Here is a 25,562-nt window from a genome sequence, read left to right on the forward strand (position 1 = left end):
TTGGTTCAGTTACTTGCTGTTTGCTCACGCCCCGAGGCATGATGGAGAAGCCAGGCCTCCTGTCAGGGCCTTCCCCTCCGAGAGCCACACCTGGAAAAGATGCTGCGCCTGGTATGAGTGTTTTGTCTTGTTTTGTTTCTCTTTTCACTTTTTATAAATGTCTCTGACGTGTAAATAACCCAGGAAAATAAAAAGGCAGGAGCTGATTACACAATTACCAGTAAACTCTATCATCTTTTAGAAGATCAACACACAGCTAACGCCATATACAGCATGCAGTAATGTCTGAGAAAGGACCCTGCTGAGAAATAAAATGGCTAGAACTCTAACAAAAAAAATATATGTATATATATACTGTATAATATATGTCATCAAAAGAAGCATAGCCAACAAACTCAAGATACAGTGCGGATCACCCTTCCATTTCTAAACAGCAGGTAGAAGCATAGTATTGTCTGCATTAAATGCCAGAATAAGGAGAAATCTGTAGCGCTGGTGGAGATGGTGGTTAAATCGTATGTGTTTTTTTGGTGGATTTGACATAGCCTCACCAGGCGGTTAATGCCCGGTGTGTGGTCCACCAGTTGTAAACCTAGTTAAAAAGTACACTATTTTTAATGTTGAACAAACATACTTCTCTTCACCCCTTTCATTTGTGTATTTTTTAGTCTTGTGTTGTTTTTGCACTAAATTCTAGGCTCATATCAGAAAATATAATTAATAAAATTAATAATGAACCAGAATCCCTTATTATCCATGATGTCCATGTAGTAAAACGAAAACCAAAAAAAAGAAAAACAAAAGTTTAATAATATCTTTTGTGACTGTTGATTGTGGGATTGTTGTAGCTGTCAGACTGTCTTGTTTAGTTTCCTTTTTCTTTTTTTTTTCTTTAATTTTGCATTTTGTAATACACACAACAGTGGCACAGTCTCTGAAAGGGGCCACAGTGGCACATCTGGGCCTGCACAACTCATTCTGTGTTCATCTCTATTGAATTTTGGGATGGCCGACTCCAGAATTTTCCTTGCCGGGGGCACGTTAGTGGGCAGAGTGGCTGAGCCCGGCCCACCCTGCGCACAGACCAGTCACAATGCAGCTGCGCGTGGGTCCCAAGTCAGGTGTGCGTTCTTTCCGTTCGGGCAAAGAAAGAAAACTCAGCTGTGCCTACGGATCTGCAAGGCCTGCAAGGCGATTCTCAATTTCCCTTTGAAACGCGTTTTCCCAAAGTATTCTTTGTTCCCTCCCTCGAATTTGTGTCCCATTAGGCTCTGTGTCTCGGAATTTCATTTGATTCTAGCTCATAAGAAACAGGGGTGCTCTCGTTGCTGTCGGAGTTGCCATTGCTGTGGTGGGCGGTTGCTGTGGCAGCAGCTTCTCCTCAGTGGGGGAAGTGGCACTCACATCAAAACTTGAGGAGTCGGTGCAGGACCAGAAGAGGTAGCAGCCAGATGCAGCCTGCCCTCCTCGACGTCCCGTTGTTCACTTCGCTGACCGCGCCGGGGCCTGTGGAGAGAACACACTCGTCATGGGCTGCCTGGACTAAGAGGGACCATCTGTAACGCGATCTGCTGTCATTAGGCCTTGCCTCTGATGAGGCGTCCCTCTAATTGGGACATCTCATGTTCCCGCTCCGTATGTGGAGGGGGGGGCGCACTAGAAATAACCCTCCACAGCTTGGGTCCCGTGGATACACACTGTATAATGGGGAGCTTTCCTTGACACGGAGAGAACAAGACGCTCAGGTTAATGTGTGCTGGTGGTCCCTCCTCGAGGAGGGCAGGCTGCATCTGGGCTCAGGGTCAAGAAAAGGTGGCAGCATTAATTCATGTTCTATAAAGAGCTTCGAGGAAGTGAGGCCTTGTAGTGTCTGCATCATTGTCTGACCACTTCTGAGCAGTGTCTGCCTTGAATGTGCATATAACCTTCCAGCTGCTCACCCTGTTGGGCAGGGAAGGACCTGCTGGACACAACAATCTGTCTCCCTGCTGCTGCTGCCTCGGACTCGGCATCCGTTCTGTCTATCACTCTATCTCGGGCTGGGCACTGAGCTTCCGCCTGCAGCACTTGGCCTCTTCCCCACTTGGACAAGGTCACAGAGGCCCTAGCTTGAGTATCCTATCCCTGAAAGGCCAGAACCAGCCTGCTGGATGTCGAGGTGGGATCAAGTGAAGAAATAGGCGGTCTTTTGCTGTCCACGTGCAAGTGAGGGAAGGCTTATGTGGACACTAGGAGGGAGAGCCTACCACCATGAACATCTGCAGGTGCAAGGTGCACCTCAACCTGGCCTGCAGACAGATACTCTCAGGAGGCAGGGCCAAAGGCAGGAACCACGAGGTGCATGAAATATCCCAGCAGTTTCCCTATTTTTGAAATAAAAGTGTCTGACCAAGAATGTCCCTCACAAATAGAGCCATGATTCAAGAAGAGTACACACAGGTTTGGAGGCCCAGAGGGGGTGGGTACCTAATGCAGCAGGGCACTCTGTCAGACTTGCTCTGGAGTGCTCTGTTGTGATGAATTTAATGGAGGTATTAAAGGCTGGTATCCCCCCTAAGCCCATGTCCACACCGGGGTCAAAAAAACAAAGCCAGAGCCTGCCTGTCTGACTTGGAGGCTAACCATCAGAGACGCTTCCGGCTAAGGCGGATCAGCATCAAACCAGGCTTTCTCAATTCCATACGGGATGACTCCATCACGTCCTAGAGCCCTTCGCCCTGGAAGCACTGCCCATCTAACTTTAATTCCTAGACCTTTGAGAAAAATCTCTGGTTCTGGGGCAGTGGCTAAAGAGATGTTTATGAGTTCAAAATGGACTCGGTCTTCCAGTCTGTGCTGTCGGATTCACAGCACTTCCAAGGCCAGGCAGTGCAAGTTCTCATGATAAGAAGCCTGAAACCCATGTATTCTGCTCTACACCAGCTGGGAAATAAACTTCCAGGTAACACAAAACGAAAGGCATCTGCCATGGAATGTTTTTCTGTAAACCATCATCAGGACTCCTTTTTTGTGCATTCAATCTCTGTTGTCCATAGAGCATTCTTTGGAACCCCAGGAGAGAAGCCACTCACCATGCCTTCTAGGCTGAGGTGGCCCGTTCTCTCCCTGGAGAACCCCTGCTGCTCTGGGCTACTCCAAGATCTTCCACATCAAGACCTTTGCCTGCTACTGAGACTAACTCTGAGCCACAAAGGTGTTTCTGAGGCCTCTGAGCATCTGGGTTCCAGCTTAAATAGCGGGGGCAGGCCTAGTGGCTGCACTCCATTTTCCCATGCACAAGGCATGAGGATTCCAAGGGTGTTCTGCGTGCTTAGTGTGGTGTGCTCTGGGCCACACATGCATCTGTTGGCAGTTGGCTCTTTTCCTCTTGCCTTTCTTATGCTCTCTTGAGCACCTGCACACAGCTTTGCAGCCCACTCCCCCACTCCCTCCAGCACATTCCCATCCTCACTCCCAGTCCTGGCCATGGCTCAGAAGATGCCCTGTGGTAAAGAAGAAGAGAATAAATGCCAGTTCTCTGCATTTAATGGCTCTGGAATTCCCACCTGCAGTCCCTCCTCTTGGGGCTGTCCAGCTCGTGGGAGTCTCCAGGGAGAAAAATGGAGATTGCCTCAAGCCAGGCAGACAGTCCAGCAGGGACCTGGATTCCTTACCACGTAAGAAGAGTCCGAAAAGCGTGTTTGCAGCCAGAGCCTCTGCAGTGCTGCATGGGAGGCAGCTGTGAGTGTGCAAACAACCCCCAATCTTCCTCACAATGCCTGGACACCCCTATAGGTGCGTGCTCTGGGCACCATGTTTTGGGCTTCTTTGCTAAGCCCCCAGAGTTCCTTTGTGGCTCTGCTGCCTGCTGGGACACACCACAGAGAACCTGCAGAGAGGGGCTCTGACCTGTTGTGTCAGAAAGTTCTTCCCACAGAAGAAAGGCAAAGGCCACCAAGTGTGCCAGAGCCTCCTCTTGCCTGCATTGTTACCCTGGACAAGCTCACAGAGCCTTTCTGTTTCTCTCCTGTCTGAAGCCCACAGGGGACCATCACCCACTGCACTGGGGCCACATCTGGCCTGCCTCCTCTCCCGCCCCCATGCTCTCTCCCCTCACCCTAACCCATTCTTCTCTTGGGCAGGTCCAAGAACCCTGACCTGGACAAAACTAGTCACAAAAAGGAGGGAACAGAGGTTGACCCCGAAGAAACATTGAGACAAGGGTACTCCGGTGTCCTCTCAAAGAGGACAGCTGCATCAGCTCTCCTTTTGGTTGCCATGAAAGTTCACAGACTGGGTCTTATCCCCTGTGACCTTGACCCCTTGAAGTTTTTCTTTATGTTAATTCCAGAGCGGTGTTGCTATGAGTCCACATTCATCATGATATTAACCCATGTGATTCTACAGCCTTTACAAAACTTCCCAGCTCCTTGGTAGAACATGCCCTACATTTCCTCATCTTCTTGCTCTCTGCATCGTCAGCCACTGTTCCTGCCACTTGTTCTTTGGTTTCTCCCCATCTCCGAAGCACACGGGCGCCACATACATGCATGCTTACTCAAGTGTGCGTGTGTGAGCCACGTTCCCTTTCCTTCCCATCCGCATACCCTCCAACCTTCTGCCTGAAATTCTTCTCACCCAAATCACTCCCACTCCTTCCAGATTCTTTTCTGGTCCCCAGTTTCCACTTCCACGCAGACTTCCTTGACTTGGCTCCTGTTTTGCTTCCATAGCACTGTATGCATCCAGCTTTTAAAATACACACTGTCTGTGATCTATTTCTCTTTATTTATCGAACATGTATTTCCTCATCTGTGTTATAAGCTCCTTAAGAGCAGGGCCTGTGTCTAACTGGGCCCAGGGCAGGTATTTAACAAATGCTTGCTCAAAGAAGGAAGAAACCAAAATGCTTTGATGCATACTGATATGTTCATGTTTACTTTGTGTGTTTTATTTTCTCTTAAGATTCTACTCAGAGAAAAAAGCAAAAGACCGACTGAACCAAAACAAAACCCTCTTTCCGTACTTTCTGTTTTATCTCTGTTTCTCTTCTACATATGCTTCACTCTTCTTCTATTTCCAATAAAAGTCCCTGAAAGATTTTACTTTCAGTAAAACTTCCGGTGAAAGTTTTATACTTTAAGGGGAAGTATGCATAGAAGTAAAACCATATCAATTAGGATTTCAGGAAGAGTTCTTGCAGTTGGAACGGTGTCCCAGTCCCTCAAAGACACTCAGATTCGAGATGAAGATTGTTCTCTTCAGCTCTCATATGTGGAGAATTAGCCTCAGAAAGCTTAAGTGACTTCCCCAAGCTCCATCGACTTCTGTCTCCAAATACAATTTTCTTTCCACTAGCTTGGGGCTGCTACTGTGTGTAACTTACCCATCTTCTAAGAATGAGGAGAAGAGAAGTGAGGCCATGGGGCCTGTCCCACCTGGACACAGGGAAAGGTGGGGCCCACACAGGCTATACCCCACTCTCCAGGCTATGAAAGAATTCCATAGATGAGGGCCTTTTGTCCAGGCAGGTATGGATCCCAGCAGCCAGGGGCAGGGCCCTCTCTGAGCCTGCACGCTGGCCAGAGCAGCAGCTAGCCCCTCCTCCTGGTGATACGGGCCACACAGATGAGGCCACTGTTCATGACACGGCCATGCCTCCACTCTGCCTTGGATGCCTTTATTCCCTTTACCTCATTAGAGAGCTGTGGAGGCCTAACAAGACTAATTACCAGGATAGTTGGGGTCCCAGAGAACTCTGATGACTGTCAATTTATCCATCAGAAACATCTAGCAGGAATGAAAGCCTCAAATAAGACACTGTTTAATTCGTAGCCAAGTGACTCACCCAAGAACCTCCCCCTTCCTTCCATTTTCCCCTCCCTCCCACCACTTCCCTTCCAGCTTAAGTTAGAAAGAGAGGAAGACAGAACAGGGTAAGCAGAGGACAGCATGCAAGGCCAAGGTCTAAGAACATCATTGCATTAGAGCATCCGCGTGTGAGGAGAGGCCAGCCTGGTATGGAACAGCCAAGATGTGGAGCTATTCTGGGCCCTGGCAGGTGCTCATTAGTGCTGCCAGCAAACAGCAGTTAGACATCTATGGGTGGAAGCTACCCAGAGGGAATGGCAGGTCCTTGGAGACAGGTTAATTGAGATTGTCATAGAGATGGCCCAAGGTCAGGGAAGGATCCCACTGGGCTGCTTCCTAGGGTTAGCTCAGAAGACAAGGCATCCGGGAAAAAGGTGAAGAGTTTGGGACACCCATACGCCCCAGGCAGAGCTGCCTGGGAATAAATATACCAACCTTTCCAAGGGGTCAGGGCTGTAGTTTTCACTTCTAAAAAAAAAAAATTAAAAACAAACCACTGTTAAGGTAGAAAGCAGTCAGAAGCCCTTGCTTTGCCCTTGGCTCTTGCTGTCTTGACCACAGCCCAGCTCTCATATATGCATCTCTCCACTTTGCTGGGAAGGTGGAGTGGGGGTGGGGGGTGCTAGGGCAGAATATGAATGATGATCAGATTGGATCATTGATCCAATGAGAGTAAACGCAATCATCTGATTGTAGCAGAAGACTCAGTACATCTTGGAGCCTGGGGCCCCAAGCCAATAAATACTTCTTTGTACAACTTTCTTTGGCCATCGGACCCTAATTAGTTGAAGTCTGTAAGCCTTAAGTATAAAATTGGCTGGTAACAAATGGATTATACTATAGCAATCTGAACATAGGTGTCCATGCTACATTTGAGTATAAAGCTTTGGCATTTATCTATGTGTTTTATAAACACTGTGCCAGAGGGCCCAGACCTGTGGTGCCTGACCTCCCTGAAGAACTCAGACTATATCAAGCTGGTCCAGAGGGCAACCTCCGGCAATAAGACCCACACCTATGCTTCTGCACTTGCACTTGCTAAGTAAGACCTGCCTGTGGAAATTTACTGTGATGCCAGCTCTTTTTGGATGATTAGACCACAAAAGACCCACATTTCACCAACTTCAAGCCTCCAGAACAATCCACAGATACTTTCTGCTAATAGTAGAAGTATGAGTGGCCGGAAGTGGCCCAATCTGGAATACTTTTTTTAAAGGTTTTATTAAATTTATTTGACCCAGAGAGACACAGCAAGAGAGGAAACACAAGCAGGGGAGTGGGAGAGGGAGAAGCAGGCTTCCTGCTGACTGGAGAGCCCGATGTGGGGCTCGATCCCAAGACCCTGGGATCATAACCTGAGCTGAAGGCAGCTGCTTAACAGATTGAGCCACCCAGGTGCCCCCAATCTGGAATATTTTACTTCCCTCTTCCCTCTTTTTCTAGGGGTCTCTGTATCTGTTCAGCCTGGATAAAGAGAGGGTGCAAAATCCTTTCACAATGTATTTGTGTACCAAATTAACATGATTACACTTTAAACATATTTTTATTTGTCAATTATACCTCAGTAAAATAAAAAAACAAAAAAAAATGCATGAAATTCTTTGCATGAAAGTGATCCCACTCTCTGTGCAAATGTCCTTGCATACAGAAGGAAAGACAACCTAGACATAATTCAACCTAAACTAAACTAAAACATCTGACCAATTTGAGATGAATACAAATGTATGCCTTCAAGCTCTTTATTTTTCTTTCAGGACACCTGAAATAGATATCCCTCTCGACCAAAGTGGACATTAGCAATGTGGGGAAGCCACTCTGAAAAAGATGGAAAGGGTGATGTATGATCAAAAATCAAAGGCATGTTTCACAGAAGATCTGATGTCAGGTTGAGGTGGTAGAAAAAAAGCCAGGTGTGCTGGTGCCATGTTGTCTGTGCATGTAGTGAGGACAGTCCCTTGGAGTGATTTGCTGGGGCCTCGAGAACCACCCGGAAGCCAAGGTGGGGCTATTTTCGTGAAGTGCCTCACTCATGTACGACTGACTTGAGTCCCTCTGTACCAAGAAGAAGGGTGACTTCAGGAGGAAAGATGAAGAACAATAAAGTAGTCATAGTCCTTCAACCCCAAACCACAAAGAGTTCAGATGTAGGGAACATTTGGGGGCAGGCAGCCACAGACTGGTAGGTTGCAAGTTTAGATTTTGCTGGAAAAAAGATAGAGGGGAGGGTTCTGCTTGGTAGTTTGGTTTGCTGGAACTATCAGAAAGATAAATGAATTGAAAGCATACGTTTCCACGGTGATCTAAATACAAGTTGTGATTTTTTTGTAAGGCAAAGATCTGTAAACAACTTCAGCTGAATTGTCCCCATCCAGCTACTCTTTTCCCTGAATCTGTAACACATGCTACTTGAGTGAAGGTCAGTACTCTTCAGTGTCCACCTTGGCAAAGGACAATTTGACATTGATCCTTAGCTAGAATGTATCCTTGAGCTTTGCCAGACAGCAATGTTTCAAAACTTCTAGTTAACTGAAATGTCCTACTTCCGCCTTACATCTCACCACGATGAGGGGGGAAATGTAGCCACGATATTCTTTATATTTACCCTGATGCTACACTCCATCCCATTCCCTTTGACTTGGTACCAAGGAAACATGTTTTCTATATCATGCTCGAGATGGCATCACAATTGCCCCTGTTTACAGAAGTGTGGGCTTTGTTTGAGCCTCCAAGCTGAGTGCAGCTCATGTTTCTGAGTTCATTCTTGGCTCTCAACAACAACAAAACAAAACAAAACAAAACAACCCAAATAAACAAAAAAACCCAATCCCTGATAATTCAAGCATGTATTTTCCTTGCCAAGAATTTGACTAAAATTTGTGATATATTTTTTTGTTGACATATTAATGAGCAGCCAGATAGAACTGGGTAAAATATCCAAAATGAAGAAAGAGTGAAAAAGAGAAGGAAAAAAAAAAAGAAAAGAAAGAAAGAAAAAAGAAGCACTCCCCTCAAGCCTCTGAGTCAATATCTCTGGTCAATCCATAATGTGATCTTTTTGCCACCAAAGCCAGTGCTTGCAGCTGAATCTAAGTACCTAGGTAAGCACAAGGCTTCTGTCTGATTCTAATGGGCAGAGGAGAGCTGGTTGCATGCCAGGATGGATATATTCACCATCTAGAAAAAGGATGAGAGAATGTCTTTTTATACCTTCAGTATTTAGACACATGTGTCATAGAAATGCTCACTGCTGGATGGCTGGACCTAATTAACTACCTTTAATCCTCTGCAGGGAAGAACTGATCATCTTTCCTGCTGCAATTTTTTCCTTCTGATACAGAGTTTACTTACTCCCCATTCTTTAATAAGTTGGTTTGACAGTCACTGTGAGGTTCCCAGGCATTAATCAGCCAACCTTTCCCAGCCCACTGATACCATCAAATCTGACTTCATGCTTAGGAGATAAAAGACGAAAGACAGTGGATGGGAAATGAACAGCTACCTAGACGCTGAGTTTGCAGTGTGGGTTCCGGCACACGTGCCTGTGAGGGAGCTTGGTGAGGGATGGTGGCGCATCCCTGAGTCCTTATTTATCATGGCAGGAGTCCTGCACCACCAAATATTAATACGAGAGGATGACATGCAATCTGTTGTGCTTGCAAAAGGGGAGCAGAGAAATACTTCAAGGGTGGCAGCAAATGCTGAGGAGGAATGAAATTCTCTTATCAGAATCTCTCTAGTCTGTCCAGATATTGAGTAACAAAACAGCTTAGAACTTCTCTTAAAGCCAAGTGTACCCTGTCCATGGAAATCCATGCATTTGTATAAATCTTGGTTGGTATTTCTGAGATAAGATGAGCATAACTTAGGGGTATTTCCTGAGAAGATAGGTAGCTCTCTATTCTGTGGGAGACTAGCAGAGGAGGAAGTTAAATAAATAAATAAGAAAAGAATGGGAAAAAAAAAAAAAAAAAAGGAACACAAGTGAATGGGAGAAATGCCCCAGGTACACGGTCTGTTTTCTTCCGTTGTACAAAGAGTCTAACAGTTATAGTAAAGACCACAGAATCCAAATCTTGGAACATTCCCGATGTCTACAATCTACAACTTCTGGCAATGACCCATTGCCCTGTACTCAAAAAGAAGGATGTGGGGTTGAGAGCAGCCTGAGAGGCCGAGTAGAGAGCTGGCATACAGATCCTTTTACCCAAATTTATTGTTGCAGCAGAGAGGAGTGAGGCAGGACAGCTTTGTCTCTGCAGGTGGAGGCTGGTCATGAAGTGTCCTGCTCCGGCTCAGCTGCAGCAGCCGGAAGTGATTGTTTCTGGTCTGTTTTGTTATTGTCGGTTCTGGTGTGGGACAATGCCCCCTCTGTCGGGTGAGTACACCTTTAGGGAAATACGAACTCCTAAGCTGCCACTGCCTATTTTAAAAGCTCCTATTCCCTCTGGAAATAAAGAGCTCAGTGATCAGAATGAGCTCGGTCACTTCTGAAAGCACAGCCTGTAGCACCATCTGTCTTCGCTCCAGTTCCTCAGGCCTCCCTTTTACCATTTACGGTTCGCTCCTTTCCTAACACTCTTGATGCTCTTGATTTTACATCAGTGGATATCCCTGCATCGGGGTTCAATAAACATAAGTTGAATCATAAATTGGACCCGAATGTTTTCACTGACTTCACTTTTACTTCCTATTTCTTTGTTTCATTTTCCTGTTCGCGGTGCGTCGCTATGGCACCCTGTATCACTAAGGTGAAGAATGCAGCCTTGAATCTTTTTGTGATGAAAGTATTTTTCCTCATCTGTCAAACAGCTTCTCATGCAATTTATCTCCTTCCATCTCCTTTCTCACCTTGCAGGTCCACTGCCAGCTTCCAATGAGTGTTGCTGTAGCCAGACAGGAAGGGATGTGGGGGGATGGGTATGGGGGCAAGTGGGATGAGAAAGATCAGGGACTGGGGTGGAGGGGGGCAAAGCCTCGTAGCTGCCTTCCTGCTGGGCCACCGTAGGGTCCTCCCTGTCCTTTGGAGGAGAACAGCAGCACACGCAGCATGGATTCCTTCCACCACTCGGCTGGACTCACTCCAGCCCAAACACTCATGCACAGTCTTGGTGAACCTCCTCTGCGAGGTCCGTGGACCCTTGCGAATCACTTATGGCATGCTAGTGGGCCTTGAGAAAGTTGAAAAGGTGGTGCAAACACAAGCAGGAGAGGCAGGAGCTGTGTATGGGGAAGGGCTTGAAGTGGATTAGGACGTAAAGTGGCCAGGGAGAAGAGCTTTGACGTTAAGAGGTGGCACTGAGGGAAATTCCTGTCTTTCAGTCTGCATCTGGAGATTGGACTGGAATGATTCAAAATGCACCTGGCAGTTTCTAAAGCCTTTTTACTATGCAGTTTCTGCTGAATGTTGGAACAACTCTAAGGTAGATAAGGCAGATCAATTCTATTTTATAGAAGAAGAAATTGAGTCTCAATAATGTTTAGTGACTGCTCAAGAGCACAGAACTACTAAATGTCGGGCTCTGAACTGGATCTCAGTGGCATCCCACTCCAGGTCACAGCTTACTAACTAACATGTGTGCTGCACCCTGACTCCCTGCCTTCCTTAGAGAACCTTGCTTTGAACCACCTGATTCATTATTGGGGATACTTAAATCTTCACGCACACAGTGTTTGCTTCTGCTGCTCAGGGCCCACTGATAGGATTCTTGTTATGAAAACTGTTCGGTGGATTGGACTGTCTTCCTACTGGTTTAGACTCATGCTCTCTACCTTTGGCCTTTACACAGATTTCTAGGCTTTGAGAAGTTAATGGTCCTTTTCTTTCCCCCCACCTGGTACTCCTGAGGAAGTGCGGACAAGGTGTGAGCAGAGTGAGGAGGACTACCCTTCCAGCTCCATCAGCTCCAGTGACTTCCTTAGTTTTCACAAGCATCCTCTAAGCAACTTCACAGATAGGTAATGAAAGGTGGGGAAGGTTGGAGGGGGACTCCAGGAGAAAGGAGAGGGAAGAAAAACCATAAAGCAAGGGGGATACTGACCTTGCAACAAAGTTGAGCTTGTAGGCTCATTTAGTTCTAAATCGGGTGAGGGACATACAGGAGAGAAAAATGAAAACAAACACATATATTATATACAGCCGCTATATATTTGTCATATATAGTTTGTATACTGACTTTCACATACATTTCTGTGGGAATGGGTAAATAAAGGAAGACACAAAAACCAAAAGTAGTAGGACAAGATTCAGCATGAGAACCACTAACGTGCTTTATGCTTCCATCCTTAGATGTGATGGTTGGAAAGTGAGGGAGCTGGCCACTCATACATTTCCCAGAGCTGTGCTGAGCTTGGGGACTGATGTGGTAACAAAGGACCTAAGTCCCTTTCCAGATGAGGTTTCTGTCACACATCTTATCCCCACTGAACTGGAGACCAAGTTCAGGAATTTCTGATCCCATGGCACCACAGCACAAGCAAGATGGCCCCAAGAACCACCATGATTCTGGGAGCCCCGGCAATCTCTGTGGTCTTAGGGAGCAGGTGCTCAGGACGCTGTTGGTCCGTGGTAGAAAAGATGACCCTGCTCCCTTTGGATCCTGGCCATGATGGGGCCTCCCTGTTCAGCATTTCTCACTTTCCAATGTCCATGTCACATGATGAGGGCAAGCAGTCTGTATGAAAGTCAGCAATAATATAGCTGGCTTTCTGCGATGCTATAGGAGAATGGACTGCATCACACAGTTTACAGATTCGCATAACACAAATGCTGCTTTCCCATTGCCACAGTCTGCTTGATGGGTCTTGGCTGAGGGTCCGCTGATAATGGCAGATGACACACGGAAAACTTTGGTATAAGTTTGTATTTGTGATTGATGGTGGGCCTCCATCATGAATTTTGGGGTTGCCATGTCTGGACTAGACCTCAGCAAGAGCCAGTGGGGTAGAAACACCCACCTCTCTCACTAATGGCATTTGACTAGTTCCACAGAACTATGTCAGCCACAAGGCATCTCAGTGACGGACTCCTCTCAAATGGTCTCTCATTTGAGACTTCAAAATTGCTTTCTTTTGGATTAAATTTGGAAAATGCTCCATGCTTTTTCTCCCTCTTAGCGATTTTACGTGTAAAGAAAAGCTAGGAGATCTCCACATTAAAGAACATTCCCATGCGTACCCCATTTATCTTGGGGGCCTCAGTCTTTCTAAACTTATCTGAATACATACTATCACTTTTCCATGTATCTTTTCAGAGAATCCTGGACTCCAGAGAGCTGACAATTGGAGGAATGTCCATATGACACACAGGGTGAAGACAGATAGACCGACGGGGAGGCAGAGGTTCTAATTGCCACATAGGGGTCTGCTGAGAAGAGCAGATTTATGGCACATGCTTTACTGCATTCCTTGTCACAAACGCCAGCTATTGCACTCTCAAAGCTTGTGCCTTCTCCCCGTTCTCATCTTCAGATGGCTTAAGGGGAAGAGGCCAGGGAATTAGACAGCAGTGATAAAGCCAATTGCAAAACCATGTCATGCATCCAAATCAGAGGAGCAAGGAGGACAGAGGAGGAGGAGGAAGACTGCTTACAGGAATGAGGGCTGCTGTGGGTGGAGGGCAGGCCTGGGGAGGGTGGACGGCACCGCTAGGAGAGCCTGAGATTTGCAAGGCCAGGGAAGGAGGGGTCTGTTCCTTTATAATCCTGGCCCTTCTGTTTCTGGAGACAGACACCTGCCAGAAAGCCAAAAAGGCTTGACAAATGTGAGGGGCAATTATGACTATCCCTGTGTGAGAGATGTCAGACAGATCAATCACTCTAATCACAGCTCTGCCCATTCTGAGCAACCAGCTCTGGGATCAAGGGCAGCCTTCCTCTTCCCAGCCCCCTTGGATAAAGCTGAGCTTTGTTTTCTGTGTTGGATAAAAGGGGGGATCGAATGTGATTTGGAAGCGGAGATGGGACCATGGAGCTGTACAGGTGGGTTAGTTGGGGCTGGCTGGATACAATGGACCGTGGAGAGATGTGGTAGGGACTCGGGGCGAGAGTGAGGTAATTGACGCTGTAAGATTTTCTGGGAGTTCTCAGAGGAAAAGGAATTTATGTTCTTACTAATTATCTGCTAATTCTTTGCTTTCCCTTGCCATCATATTCAAGGGTGCTTGCTACCATGGGAAACTAGAGGGAAGGATTTGAAAAATTCCAAGCTACCTGAGCTTGTGAGGGTATGGAGGAATTTTCCCTCAAAAACAACCAGAAGTTCACTCTGTGGCCTGAAGGTGAATCTGCCTCTACCAAGGGATGCAAGTCATCCCTGGATACCTGGAGTCCTGGCAGATGACGTAGACCTACACATCAGCTCACTTCCATTGTTTGACACATCTAGGATCTACAAGGGAGTTTGTTTGTTTGCTTTCTTGACTTGCTTCTGGCACCAGTATACTTGCCAGATATGTAGGAATGCAGAGCAATTTGCTGTACCCACATCAGTCCTCCAATAAACCATTTGAATGAATGAATGCATGAATGACTATGTGACTTCTGTCAGGATGGTGGCTTGGCTGGACAAATATATCTTAATCCAGTCAGACAACACCCATTGACACAAATGAGGAGCTGAGGGGAAAGCCCCGTTTCCTTCCTGAATTCTCCCTCCGAAGCTAATTTCAGGATTCCCAAGGCCCATGATTCTACTTTTACAAATATAATTCAGTATCTCTATGTCCCAACAGCCAGGAAAAGAAATGGTAACATCTTATACCATCCTAGTGAACAAGGTTTTGAAATAGTAAATGTTGCTCTCCGAGTGCTTTGCTATTAAATCCAACTAGAACCCCCCCATCCCTAGTCAGTTGAGGAGCTCTCAAAGAGAAAAAATTAAATGTCACTTCATCATCCCAACACCATTTCCTCCTGCTTCAGGGTTTACCCATTACAAATGAAACATGAACATTCTTTCTCATTTTTTTCCTACTACCGATGCCCCCCTCTCTCTCATTCCCCCTCCTCTTCCATTTCACTCACCGATGCCTAGCTTCTCCTGATTCTTTCACACAAGCCACCCCACACTTGCAGCTCTTTCTGACTCTTTCTGTCCCATGAGACCCTTTCCTGTTTTCACTGCCCAGCTCAGGGCTCAGTCTTACCAAATAGCGTAATGCTGGCATTGGTGTGGCCCAGCTTATTGGAGGCCACACAGGTGTAGTTCCCGTAGTCATGCTCGGAGACATTGAAGAAGATGAGTTTTGAGAGAAAAGGTCTGTTTTCCACTTTGACCCCCTTCTTTCCTTCAACCAGTCTGAGACCAACAAGAGAGAGACAAAAAAGGAGAAAAAAGGAGATGGTTATATTTTTCTCAAAGGAGGAAGACAGACTCTGGAATTAACGATCTTCTTATTGCCCCCATTGACATCATGATGACTACTTTTCTCCCCACTCAATTAATGCATGTCCACACATAAGGATATGTACTTGTATTTCTCTACTTTTGTGCATGTGCCTGGAGACAGTCTTGGCACTACACAGATACTCACTAAACTCTCTGAAGGCAGATGCCTTCAACACATTCAGTATACTAGCTGTGTGACACTCGACAGTAGGTACTCCCAGTGTGGACTTAATTGATGTAGATGATAAGGTTAATAAAGATGATGGAGATGGTAACCATAGAGAATAAAACAACAACAACACCTCAATCTTCAAAGAGAAGAACCTGAGGACTTTGAAAGAACAAAGTGTTTTCAAGCACCTTGGTAATAAATTTTCCCTTACGAACTTGAGGCATTCTGCAGGTAATACTTTACTTTTGCTGGTAAGTAGAATATAAGTATCAGGGATCACTTTTCCAGCAGGGTACTCTGAAGGGCTTGGGAGAGGTGGTCTCCCCAGAATAGCATAATGACTCAGTCTGGAAAGGATTATAGATTCCTAAGTCTGACGCTATAGAGCCTGGACAATAGCAGTCCGATATGCCACAATGGCTTGCACTGGTGGTAGGGGCCACTAAAGAAAGACCACAGAGTGTGAGTGCGGAAAACAGATATACCTGCTAGAGCCATAGATATCACTACTAGGCAGGTGGAGAGGGTCAGGAGAATACCGCTTAGGGGCTGATGGGGTCATATCCTCTATCTCAGGAAGCTGTCAGCAAAAATTCTTAGTACCATTACATGTCTACATGGAAGTTATGAGACCAACCCTCTTCCTTTTAAAAACTCTGGAATGTCCTATTTCAGAGAATGGGCTTTAAGCCAACCTTTTACTTTCCCTGAAATCATTTGTCTTCCTTGCCCAGAGACTGGGCGGACACTATGGGAAAGATAAATGTTGGGGGTGGGGAGGGATCCTTCTGAATGGAGGATCTCAGGGAACATGGTTTAGGGCTTGGCTGGGGCAGAGCATGTAGGAAATAAACAATGTCAAGGCATAGGGACAGAAATTGGGGCCAATGGCTGGTTTCAGAGTCATCAAACTGAGAAAGACAATACTCGAGGCAGAACAGGAAGTGAAGCCCAGCAAGATGATGATGAGAAAATGCTCCATAAACTAAAAATGTTCTTCAATATACTAAATTTCTGTGGAGTCAGACATCAAGACCTCCTGCCTGTCTCTGGGTCCCAACATGCTTCTGGCACAGAGGGCATGTGCTTTGTCGTCCTCTGAAGACATAGTCTCTGTAGGACTATAGAACAGTTCAATCTGCCACCCCAATCCCGATCCGAAGAGAACGTCAGGCTCTGGCTTCAGTTCTTGCGCAACATCTGTCTCCTGGGAAGTCAGAAGGTTGGCTGGAGGAAGTTGCTTGCTTTTCATTATGTAGATTTTCCTGTGGGAGCCTTTCTCTCTCATAAGCTAGGGGCAGTGAACTGGCCTGAGTCCATGGACTTCATTAAAATGTGAGCACTGTAGGAAGGGAATGAGGCATCCGGCTGTGCTGCCGGACGACGCTGTTTTATTTCCAGCTTGTTATGTAGATATTGATCCTCTAGGGGGTGCTGTCCAAAGAAGGCTCTGCAAGCCCACCCACCCACGGGTTTTGGAGAACCCGTCAAAGTGTATTGATCCCATTTGCCATTTTGACGCCATTCCTGGGCTGGGGAGGAAGACTTCACATCAGAACCAAGCTGTGAATTAGATTTCAGCTCTGCAGTGGGGAGAGACACTTACCCGAATCAGGTTCCTGCTTGACAGCTCTGAAATGTCTTTAGCTAAAAGCAGGGTGGGGTGGCGAGCAGCGTTTTTGCGGCACTTTGCAGCTTCTGGGACGACAGACTTGCCTCTTCTCTGTGTGGTCACACATCACATTTCCCCATCCCATACTGCTCCCAGGCTCCAGAGTTTTAATGAACCGGAGGCTTTTCATTGGCTCATGTGTCCCCGTGGACGGCTGGATCTTAATAAGTATTGCAGTCTATTTCCTCTCCCTTTGACTGATGACACACACAGTGGCCGTAGCGTGCAGTTGAGTGGTGCTAGGATGTAGACAAAAGAGGCTTCTACTGCAAATTTTGAGAAAACTCGCTGTCCCCATCACATGGACTCCTTTGATTTGCCTCTGAAGTCCACTCATGTTACTAGGAATGGAGCTAGGGGAGAGCTGCTCTTTCCTTTAGGGGGGAGCCACCTGGAGGAGGTTGCCTGGCAGCCTCAGTGGCACAGGAAGGACTGGCAGCAACAAGGACCTTAGAGCCAGAGCTGTTGTGGTTGAGCTGGGTGTCAGGAGGACAGATAACTCCACTCAGTGGGAGAACACTGGAAATAAATAAATGAGGAGCACATGGAAAACTGACCAGAATCAATTGAAGGGGAGACAGGAGCCCCCATGAGGAGAACTTGGACAGTAGAGGAATCAAGGCTGCCTGAGCCGGGGGGGAGGGCCGGTGGGATCTGAAACGTGACGGGGCTTTCTTCTTGGAAAATAATACATATACAGCAGTCCCTCCTACGACACAGAGGGTGCAATGCAGGACTGTGTTTACATTTTTTCTCACCACTGGTCATTTTTGTTGTGGACAGCTCTACATATTTCCTCCACATATTTTAAGATCTCACTTTCCCCTACATTTTTACTTATCTTTTTCTCCCATGAAGAATTAAAAAAAAAAAAAGATGCATCTGATTAGGGAAGACCTGGATAATTGAAGGTTCAGGAACTGGGTGTGGAGCTCCATGTTTTTTGTTAGTCTTTTCTGATACTAGACTTCCACAGAGGAGGGCCGTCAGTGGGAAGGCAGAGGGACCAGGGGAGCAGGACTTGCAAGAAAAATGCTTATTTACTGGGAAAATGTTACTCCTTTCAGCATGATTCTGAGTTCTTAGGAGGGGGAAAGCCAGCTACTTCTTCTTATCTCTTCATGTGTTCGCTTTTCTTCCTTCTGCCTCCTGTCTTTCATCTCTAAAATGGGCCAGATGAATAGGATACACCTTGTCAAGATGCTGCCAGTCTTTTACTTCAGGACTGAAAAGCACTGCTTCTCATTTGGGAGGATTATGATAAGACAGGATGAGTCTGACGATGGAGTCATGTGATTCCAAGACGGGGCGAGCTTTTGGTGTCTGACTGACCTCATAAAGAAAGGCACCCAAGGCATGCTGGAAGAGATGTTCTAAGTAGTGCAGGCAACAGCTGGGTCACGGCTGGCCTGGACCTGCTCCAAGTTCCCTTCTTGCAATCCCCCTTGGGCTGTTTTTCTTCCCAGCTTTTCAGCCCCCAAAGCACCTTCCTCCTTCACGCACATGCACCACCCCCTCCCCATTTTTATCAAAGCATTTTGAACATGGACAGCTCTTGCACATTTATTCGTTGTTCGCCCACCTTAAAATAGCTCTTTGATCACAGTAATTGTCATGTTGCCTGGCTGTTCTGAGCTGCTGAACCCTGTGCTAACTCGCCATTTGATAACTCCTCGCAATGACAGTCCTCCCTGAATCACAACAGAGATCCCGATGATGGCTGCAACAATGGGAGGGAAGGGGATAGTCCCCTTTCTTTTCTTTTACTTTGAAAGAACAACCCAGGCACAAAGGGAGGGCTAAATCGGGTCATGAACTCCTTTATCCACCGCCACCGACGGTGTCCAGAACTGAACTGGAGACCTGCTAACTTCTTGGCCACTCCCAACACCTCGTGAACATTCCCAGTTTCTTAATGCAAGTCTGAGAGTGTGTTAAAAATAGCTTCAGGCAGAACACATTATTTTCTTGCCCTATTTAAAAAAAAAAAAAAAATCACAGGCCTTGCAATGTTTCTGTGGCCTTCTCTGAGATTTGGCTTTCCTAAAAAAAAATGTTTTGTTTCAGGCCCGTTGATTAGCGAGGAATAACTCTGTATGGAAGGGTTAAAAACAGAGCTGAAAATCATGACTAATCAGAAAATATAGCCCCCACTCCCCCACCTTGATAACCAGTTGCAACTAGAAGAAGATTGTTCAGAAATGCCTGTGTAACCATCTGGAAACGGGAAGCTAGAAAACCTTTCTTCGACGTGGAGGCAGGTGAGGCAGGTGAGGCAGGTGAGGCAGGTGAGGCAGGTCGGGCAGGGAGGGAGTCGTTACCTTTTCTCATCCTTGTACCACTGGAATTCTGCAGAGGGAACAGCGGAGGCCTCGCACTGCAGTGTTCCCTTCTGTCCAACGGGGACGCCTGTCCCCTTCGCTTCTGAAATGTACGGCGGGTCTGCAGAGAGAAGATGTGCTGTAGCATTTTAAAATGCATCCTAAAGTGAGGCAGGCTGCCCAATTCACTGGTTTTGGTGTTTACTCCCTGCTCTACCTCTGTTTGCTCAAGCTGACAAATTGTACACGCATTGAGCCAGAGTGTGAAACCACTCAACACGCTGCTAAGGAAAACCTTGTCTTCCTAGCATGTACGGGTGCTGTTCCCCTCTGTGCGGAGGTGGAATGAGCAGGTATTCAGGCATATTTCCTGTTTAAACTTTTTAACTTTCATAGGAGAGTGCCAGCCCATCAACCCTACATGCCTTTAATCAGCCTTATAGAATTTCTGCACACCAGGTTCTTGCCAGACTCTATAACCTCAAACCATTCAGTTCCCATCAAAAGCTCAGTTGCAAGAAATAATATTCATGGAGAATTGCCTGAAGCATAGACAGATCAGCCATTCTTTCAAACATCCTAAAATGGATCCTCAAATCCAGCCAGACCAGACTAGACCTATAAACCTGGCCTGCATTCATTTGAAGTCTTTACCTAACTACCCTTGGCAATTCCAACAGTTTACATGGAAATGCATTATGAAAAACAGCCATAATAAACTTGGCATTCTATTTATTGCAGAAGTACCATGTGTTACATTGTTGACAATATCTCAAAGTGATCTATTTGTGGAGACACTAAAGAGAAATTTCTCTTGGGTCTCAGTACCAGGAAAAGCAGTGTTTTTCCCAAGCAACAGGTTTGCTTTCATCTTATGGACATAAACCTTAAAGCAGATGATGTCTCCCCATTTTGATTTCACAACTCAAAGCCAAATTCTGCACCTGTGTCTACCCTCCTTGAAGTATATATTTCTGGTGTTCGTTTATCCCTAGCTTTCACTTACTGTCCTAAATAGGTTCTCCCTTTGTTCCCATCCCCTTACTTTCCAGGTTAATTTTTATTAATTTCGAATCCCTTTAACAAGCTGGTGGTCCACATTCTGGTATAAGAATGGTAGCATTTTTATACCTATCCGCTTGTTTCCTAAAGTGCTGTGCATTAAGTAGGTCCAAATTGTAACAGAAAGCAAAACATTAAAGAATGAATAACCACCAAGACACAATAGTCTTCCCACACTTCCACCCCAAAGTATTGAAAAGAAAACGCTTCTTGTCTGCTGGGTTAGTTCTTGGGTTCTATCCTGTTGTAAGACTTCCTGAAATGAGCACAGCAGAGAAAACTTTCAAAAGTCCTATGGAACTACTCAATGCATACTATAAGGAATCAAGAGGAGAGAACATGAGACACAGGTGGGGAAGTGGAGGAGGGTCAATGTCAGAGAGAATCTGAGTGGTTGATAAGAGAGAATGAGGGTCTAGTCAGATTCTGTATCTCTGTTAGTCAAAATCAGGTTCTGAGATGCATCCTCTAATATGTGTATGTTTATTTATATTTAAATTATGAATGTGCACTTTGTACATCAACATATGTAATAGCAGAAGTATAAGATCACATAAGTATACCATAAATATGTACAATAAATTTCCATAAACGTATCATAGATTTCCCTTATACACAGGGTATTTTTGCACCCCACTATGGAAAGAGCTAGGAAACATTATGAGCAAAGTATGGGAAAAGTTGGGATTCAAAGATGCATTTCTATAAATTGTACATTGAAGGCCATTTAATGATCTTCTAGGAATATAAGTCAAGTTCGGGATTATATTAAATTACTTTCAGCGGCAACTTTTTTAAAACTAGAACTTGGAATTACTCCTCTTGAAAGCAGAGAATGGACAATGACATGGCACTAGTTCCCATCCTGAGTCAGCTCTGGCTCTGTGATCCAGCTCTTTGCTGTGGTCATGACAGCAGCCAGCTTCACACGCACAGAGTGGGGGTTCCTGAGACCACTTACAGTTCACGGTGACCTTTACTCTCCGGACCACTGGTGCGGCCACATCATTGGATGCACTGCACTCATAGTCCCCCGACTGCTCCCGTGTGATGCCCTGGATTTCCAGGTACTCGTCTTCACTCACAAAGCCCACAGCTGCAGGAGAAGGTACGGTGAGAAAACAACACAAAACAAAACACCAAAGGTATAAACTTAGAAAACAAGTATAAAATGGTTATGTCTTCAGAGAATTGTGCCATTTCCAAGTTCCGATTCTTGAGAACCATGCCCATTCTCCTACCCCCCCCCCCCCGCCCTTCTACTGCTTCCATCATCAACTTTCCTTTAGTTTCCCAGTAGAGCAGCTGAAATGTTTGTGCTCCTACCTAGACTGAACACAGAGCCTGGGGAATTACGAGTCCTCAATAAGTGATTAATAATTGACATTTACACGGCCCGAATCTTACCAAGCGGTGGGACTCTGGGATCTAAGTTAGGCACCATACGTGAATATTAATCTTTCTGATTCCAAGGTATCACTAAGGCTGAACCTTGAAGTCTAGATCTGATCATTGCATCCCAGACCATAAGTCAATTAAAAATACCACACTAACAGTTACACACACACGAGCCACAGAAGGCAGTGGCAACACTGACAAAATAAATTTAAACTCCGGCTTTTAGATTTAGACACTTAATAAAATAAGCAAAGATGAGTTTTCTAAATTTTGATCTGCTAGAACTCTCGTATAGAAGATCCTGAAGACAAACCAACAAAAAGGACACTGGACTTCAACCACCAATACAGAAGAAAGTCAAGAGCAAGAAGACATGGTGGCAAATCTTAACATGTCGTGTCTTAACCGTGACACGTTTCATGACATGTCTTAAACGTGAGACATGTTTTCTCTGTTGAAAAATTATGAATAAAAGACAACTCTTGACCTGCTGGCTTCCTACTTGAGCACTAACCATGCGCATTGTCTTATGGAAACAGCAAGGCTAAAGCCTGGAAGACTGATTTCACAGTTCTCCCCCTTAGTCACCATGAACGTCAGCCTACTTACGAAAAGGCAAGGGAAAACAAAAGGAACTGCTTACATCCCAGCATTACTCTGCGTTCTCTGTTAAGTAAAGAGAGTTTGATGATATATTTTATTATGTAAACAGGGATACTTTTAAGGGCAAAAGGGGTACTATTAATAGTTACTCTGGGACAATTAAAGCATGTGTTGAGACTGTCCCAGGCAACTGAGAGACATTTCACAGGCATGTTGTACCTACAGTTCTAGCGTTGTTTGGGGGTAACCAAGAAAAACATGCATATACACAAAAGCAATCTGAAAACTCTCACAGGTTGCAAACCTGTTGCTTTAGGAAGTAAGCCTGTAATCTGCTGGGAAGCCAGACTCAGGTGGAGTGAAACTATTTTAACATGAGTGGTCCACATGAGTAAAGGAAAGAAAGGAGCATTTTTCTCTGATGATAAGACCCCCCCCATAAAGCACGAAAATGACAATAGTAAGACACTAATATAATACAAAGAAAAATAGATATGGGATGTAAAGTTCCCATTGTGTTTGTTCCATGACATCACTAAGGTCACCATCCTTGTCAAGATAACAGTAGAAATAACAATAACAACAATTAGAAATGATTATCTTGTCAATTACGGGCACTACCTTCCCATCCCTGTCGCCACTTCTTGGTCATGAGAAGTCTGGGCCACCATCCAGTAACAAGCCCAACCTAAGCATTTCCTCATACTTCTTCATGCCACGTGGAACCCACACTAAACATGGGTAGACACTCTCTTGCCAATACTATCTACATGAGAGCAAAATGACAGCCCATACCTGTTACAGTAAGCAACCAAAAATCACAACAAGCACCAGGAACACATTAATAAGTGGAAAACAGAGCCCAGAAGTCCAGGCTACGAAGAGGGCAATCAACATTAACCCACAAAGACTCACAGTCCCGGCAAGTAAGAAACTGCTAATGAACAATAGCTTTCTTGTTACTGTTCTGTAAGCATCTTTAGGGAAAGAAGCACTAACCTTGACTTGAGGAAGAGTGCAGGGAATAAAAAGAGAAGGTTGACATGAAGAAGGTGTGTTTCCTTCTATGTTGTCATTGTTTATTTTCTCCAACCTCAAGCCTACATTTGCCAGATCTTTCCCAGCTAGAATGCTATAATTACTGTGCAAAGTATCTCAGAGACTAGTGTCACACTTAATATTCCCATTAATTTTAAATGGTAGTCCTTGGTACATATGTGTGGCAATTGGTGTCATATTTTAATTAGGCTTGCCCTACACCATCTGAAATTAATAATAGCTCAAATTACCAATGTAATTTATAAATTAACAGTGCCGTAGCATTAGGAAATAAATTAGCTCTGGACAGCTGTTTCTGGACTGAGCTCTAGTGTCAGAGCAGTGTTGGTAGGAACTCACATCTCCTGGGAGGCTGTGTACTATACCACCAAAGCAAGGAAACTAAAGGACACAGGGGATCTCTGCATCTCTTATCCTTACTTCCAGCCAGAGGCATACATACACTTTAATTTCACCATTCACGTATGTTCTTGTGTGACCACAGCAAGATTGATAAGGACCCAGTTTGGATGAGCTTGTTATATGGGCATCCAAATGAGAAGCAAGTCTGGGGGATTACAGACTCAAATGCAAGCACATAAATGTTAGGGTAATCACAATCAAGAATTCATCAAGTGGGGACAGGTGTATTAGTGTATGTTTAATTTTATACATGAATATCAGGCAAACTTATGTAGAAAAGGAATGGCTTAAGATTTGGAGAAGCCGTATGTTCTCCATCGATCCAGATTTCTATTACCAGAGGGAAGGGATTTACACTTAAGTCATCCTGCAAAAAGCAATGAGGCTTAATTTTACTATCATATGTTCTCCAGACCAAATGTAGAATTATAGAGAAACCACAATCACTGTACTATTCACCAATTGTTACATGTCTACTTTCTGATTAAATTGGGTAAGTCACAAGAAGAGTAATTTATATAGTAAAATGCTTTATACATTTTAGGTTTCACTGTTATTATTTTCCCCTTTATCCTTACATTTTTTTTTTCTGTAGGAGAACCATGTAGAAGAAAAACAGAGAAAAAGGTTAGCAATGTAACAAATTAAACTCTCAACCACCAGAAACGAAATTCCTATACTTGCTACTTAAAACAAATGAAGAATTAAACAACAACAATAAAAAAAAAAAAGCCCTGAACTGAAATTTACAGAGTTGATGATTGAATTTATAGAGTTAATGATTCAAGGAGAGTTTTCTTTGAAACAGCAATTGTGCTCTGGCTATAAATGATCAATGCTTTATCACTCATATGAGGAACTTAGAAAAATATTGGCGGGGGGGACAGATAAGCAGAGCATATTTTAAAGTTCATTTAAAGTGCTAAAGGAAATTCTTGGTTAAGAGCTACGAGCGGGGAAAGAAGCAAATCACTTGATAAAATCCTATGAAAAGAAACCCTTCATGGTCAATAGCTTCTCATTTGTAAGTCTTTCTTTTCCAAAGAAAACACATCCCTTAGTGGAAATGGCACGTTCATCTTCCTAAAACACCCCTTCCATCATGTCACACCTCTCCAGACACTAAAAATGGCTCCCTGTTTTTTGTAACATCAAACACAAATCCCACTGCTTTATGGAAGGAAACCCTTCAATAAGTAGCCTGATCGACTCATGCCAGCTCATTTCGCACCTCTGCCATGAGGAAGGCAGCAGGTCATCCTGAGAAAAAGGAAAAGCTTGGCATCAGACAAACCTGATCCTCTACCTGAAGCTTCCTGAGGAGTTGACTTATGCCACTCCTCTGTGCCACGATTGCTTCCTCTCCACAACTCAGAATATCGTTAGCTCGAGCAGTCCTTTGAGGATGGAATGCACATGCCACGTGGTTGGGGCAGTGAAAGGCACGTGATAAATTTCTGCAGGTGTTAGCTCTGTCACCACCATGGTCCCTACCGCTGCCACCACAGCTTTCAAGCCTGGCCCTGATATTTTTCATCTTGGACCAACATCATCGTTCCTTTTGTACAGATTGCATCCATCACTCAGAGAGCTATGTTCTTTCTGTCACCAAGGCAGACACCACCTTGCTTTCAAATTC

The 25,562-nt window shown here is 45.1% G+C and overlaps 1 protein-coding gene across 8 annotated transcripts in view; it reads right to left on the reverse strand.

Moving 5' to 3' along the window:
• Positions 1-870: 870 nt before the first annotated feature.
• The window catches only part of NTM (neurotrimin), a 932,320-nt gene continuing 907,628 nt past the window's right edge, over positions 871-25,562 (reverse strand). For 5 of the 8 annotated variants that reach the window (XM_059413613.1, XM_059413659.1, XM_059413668.1 and 2 more), the window contains 6 exons: positions 21,423-21,557; positions 19,400-19,520; positions 14,993-15,144; positions 11,889-11,924; positions 6,286-6,318; positions 871-1,506 (listed from right to left, as the gene is read on the reverse strand). In XM_059413613.1, the coding sequence (XP_059269596.1) occupies positions 1,406-1,506; positions 6,286-6,318; positions 11,889-11,924; positions 14,993-15,144; positions 19,400-19,520; positions 21,423-21,557 (578 nt within the window). In that variant the 3' untranslated portion in view covers positions 871-1,405. The remainder of the gene's footprint in view (positions 1,507-6,285; positions 6,319-11,888; positions 11,925-14,992; positions 15,145-19,399; positions 19,521-21,422; positions 21,558-25,562) is intronic. The other 3 variants (XM_059413630.1, XM_059413621.1, XM_059413651.1) reach the window with 3 other exon arrangements.

Source organism: Mustela nigripes, chromosome 1 (assembly GCF_022355385.1).
Source record: "Mustela nigripes isolate SB6536 chromosome 1, MUSNIG.SB6536, whole genome shotgun sequence".
Classification (NCBI taxonomy): domain Eukaryota; kingdom Metazoa; phylum Chordata; class Mammalia; order Carnivora; family Mustelidae; genus Mustela; species Mustela nigripes.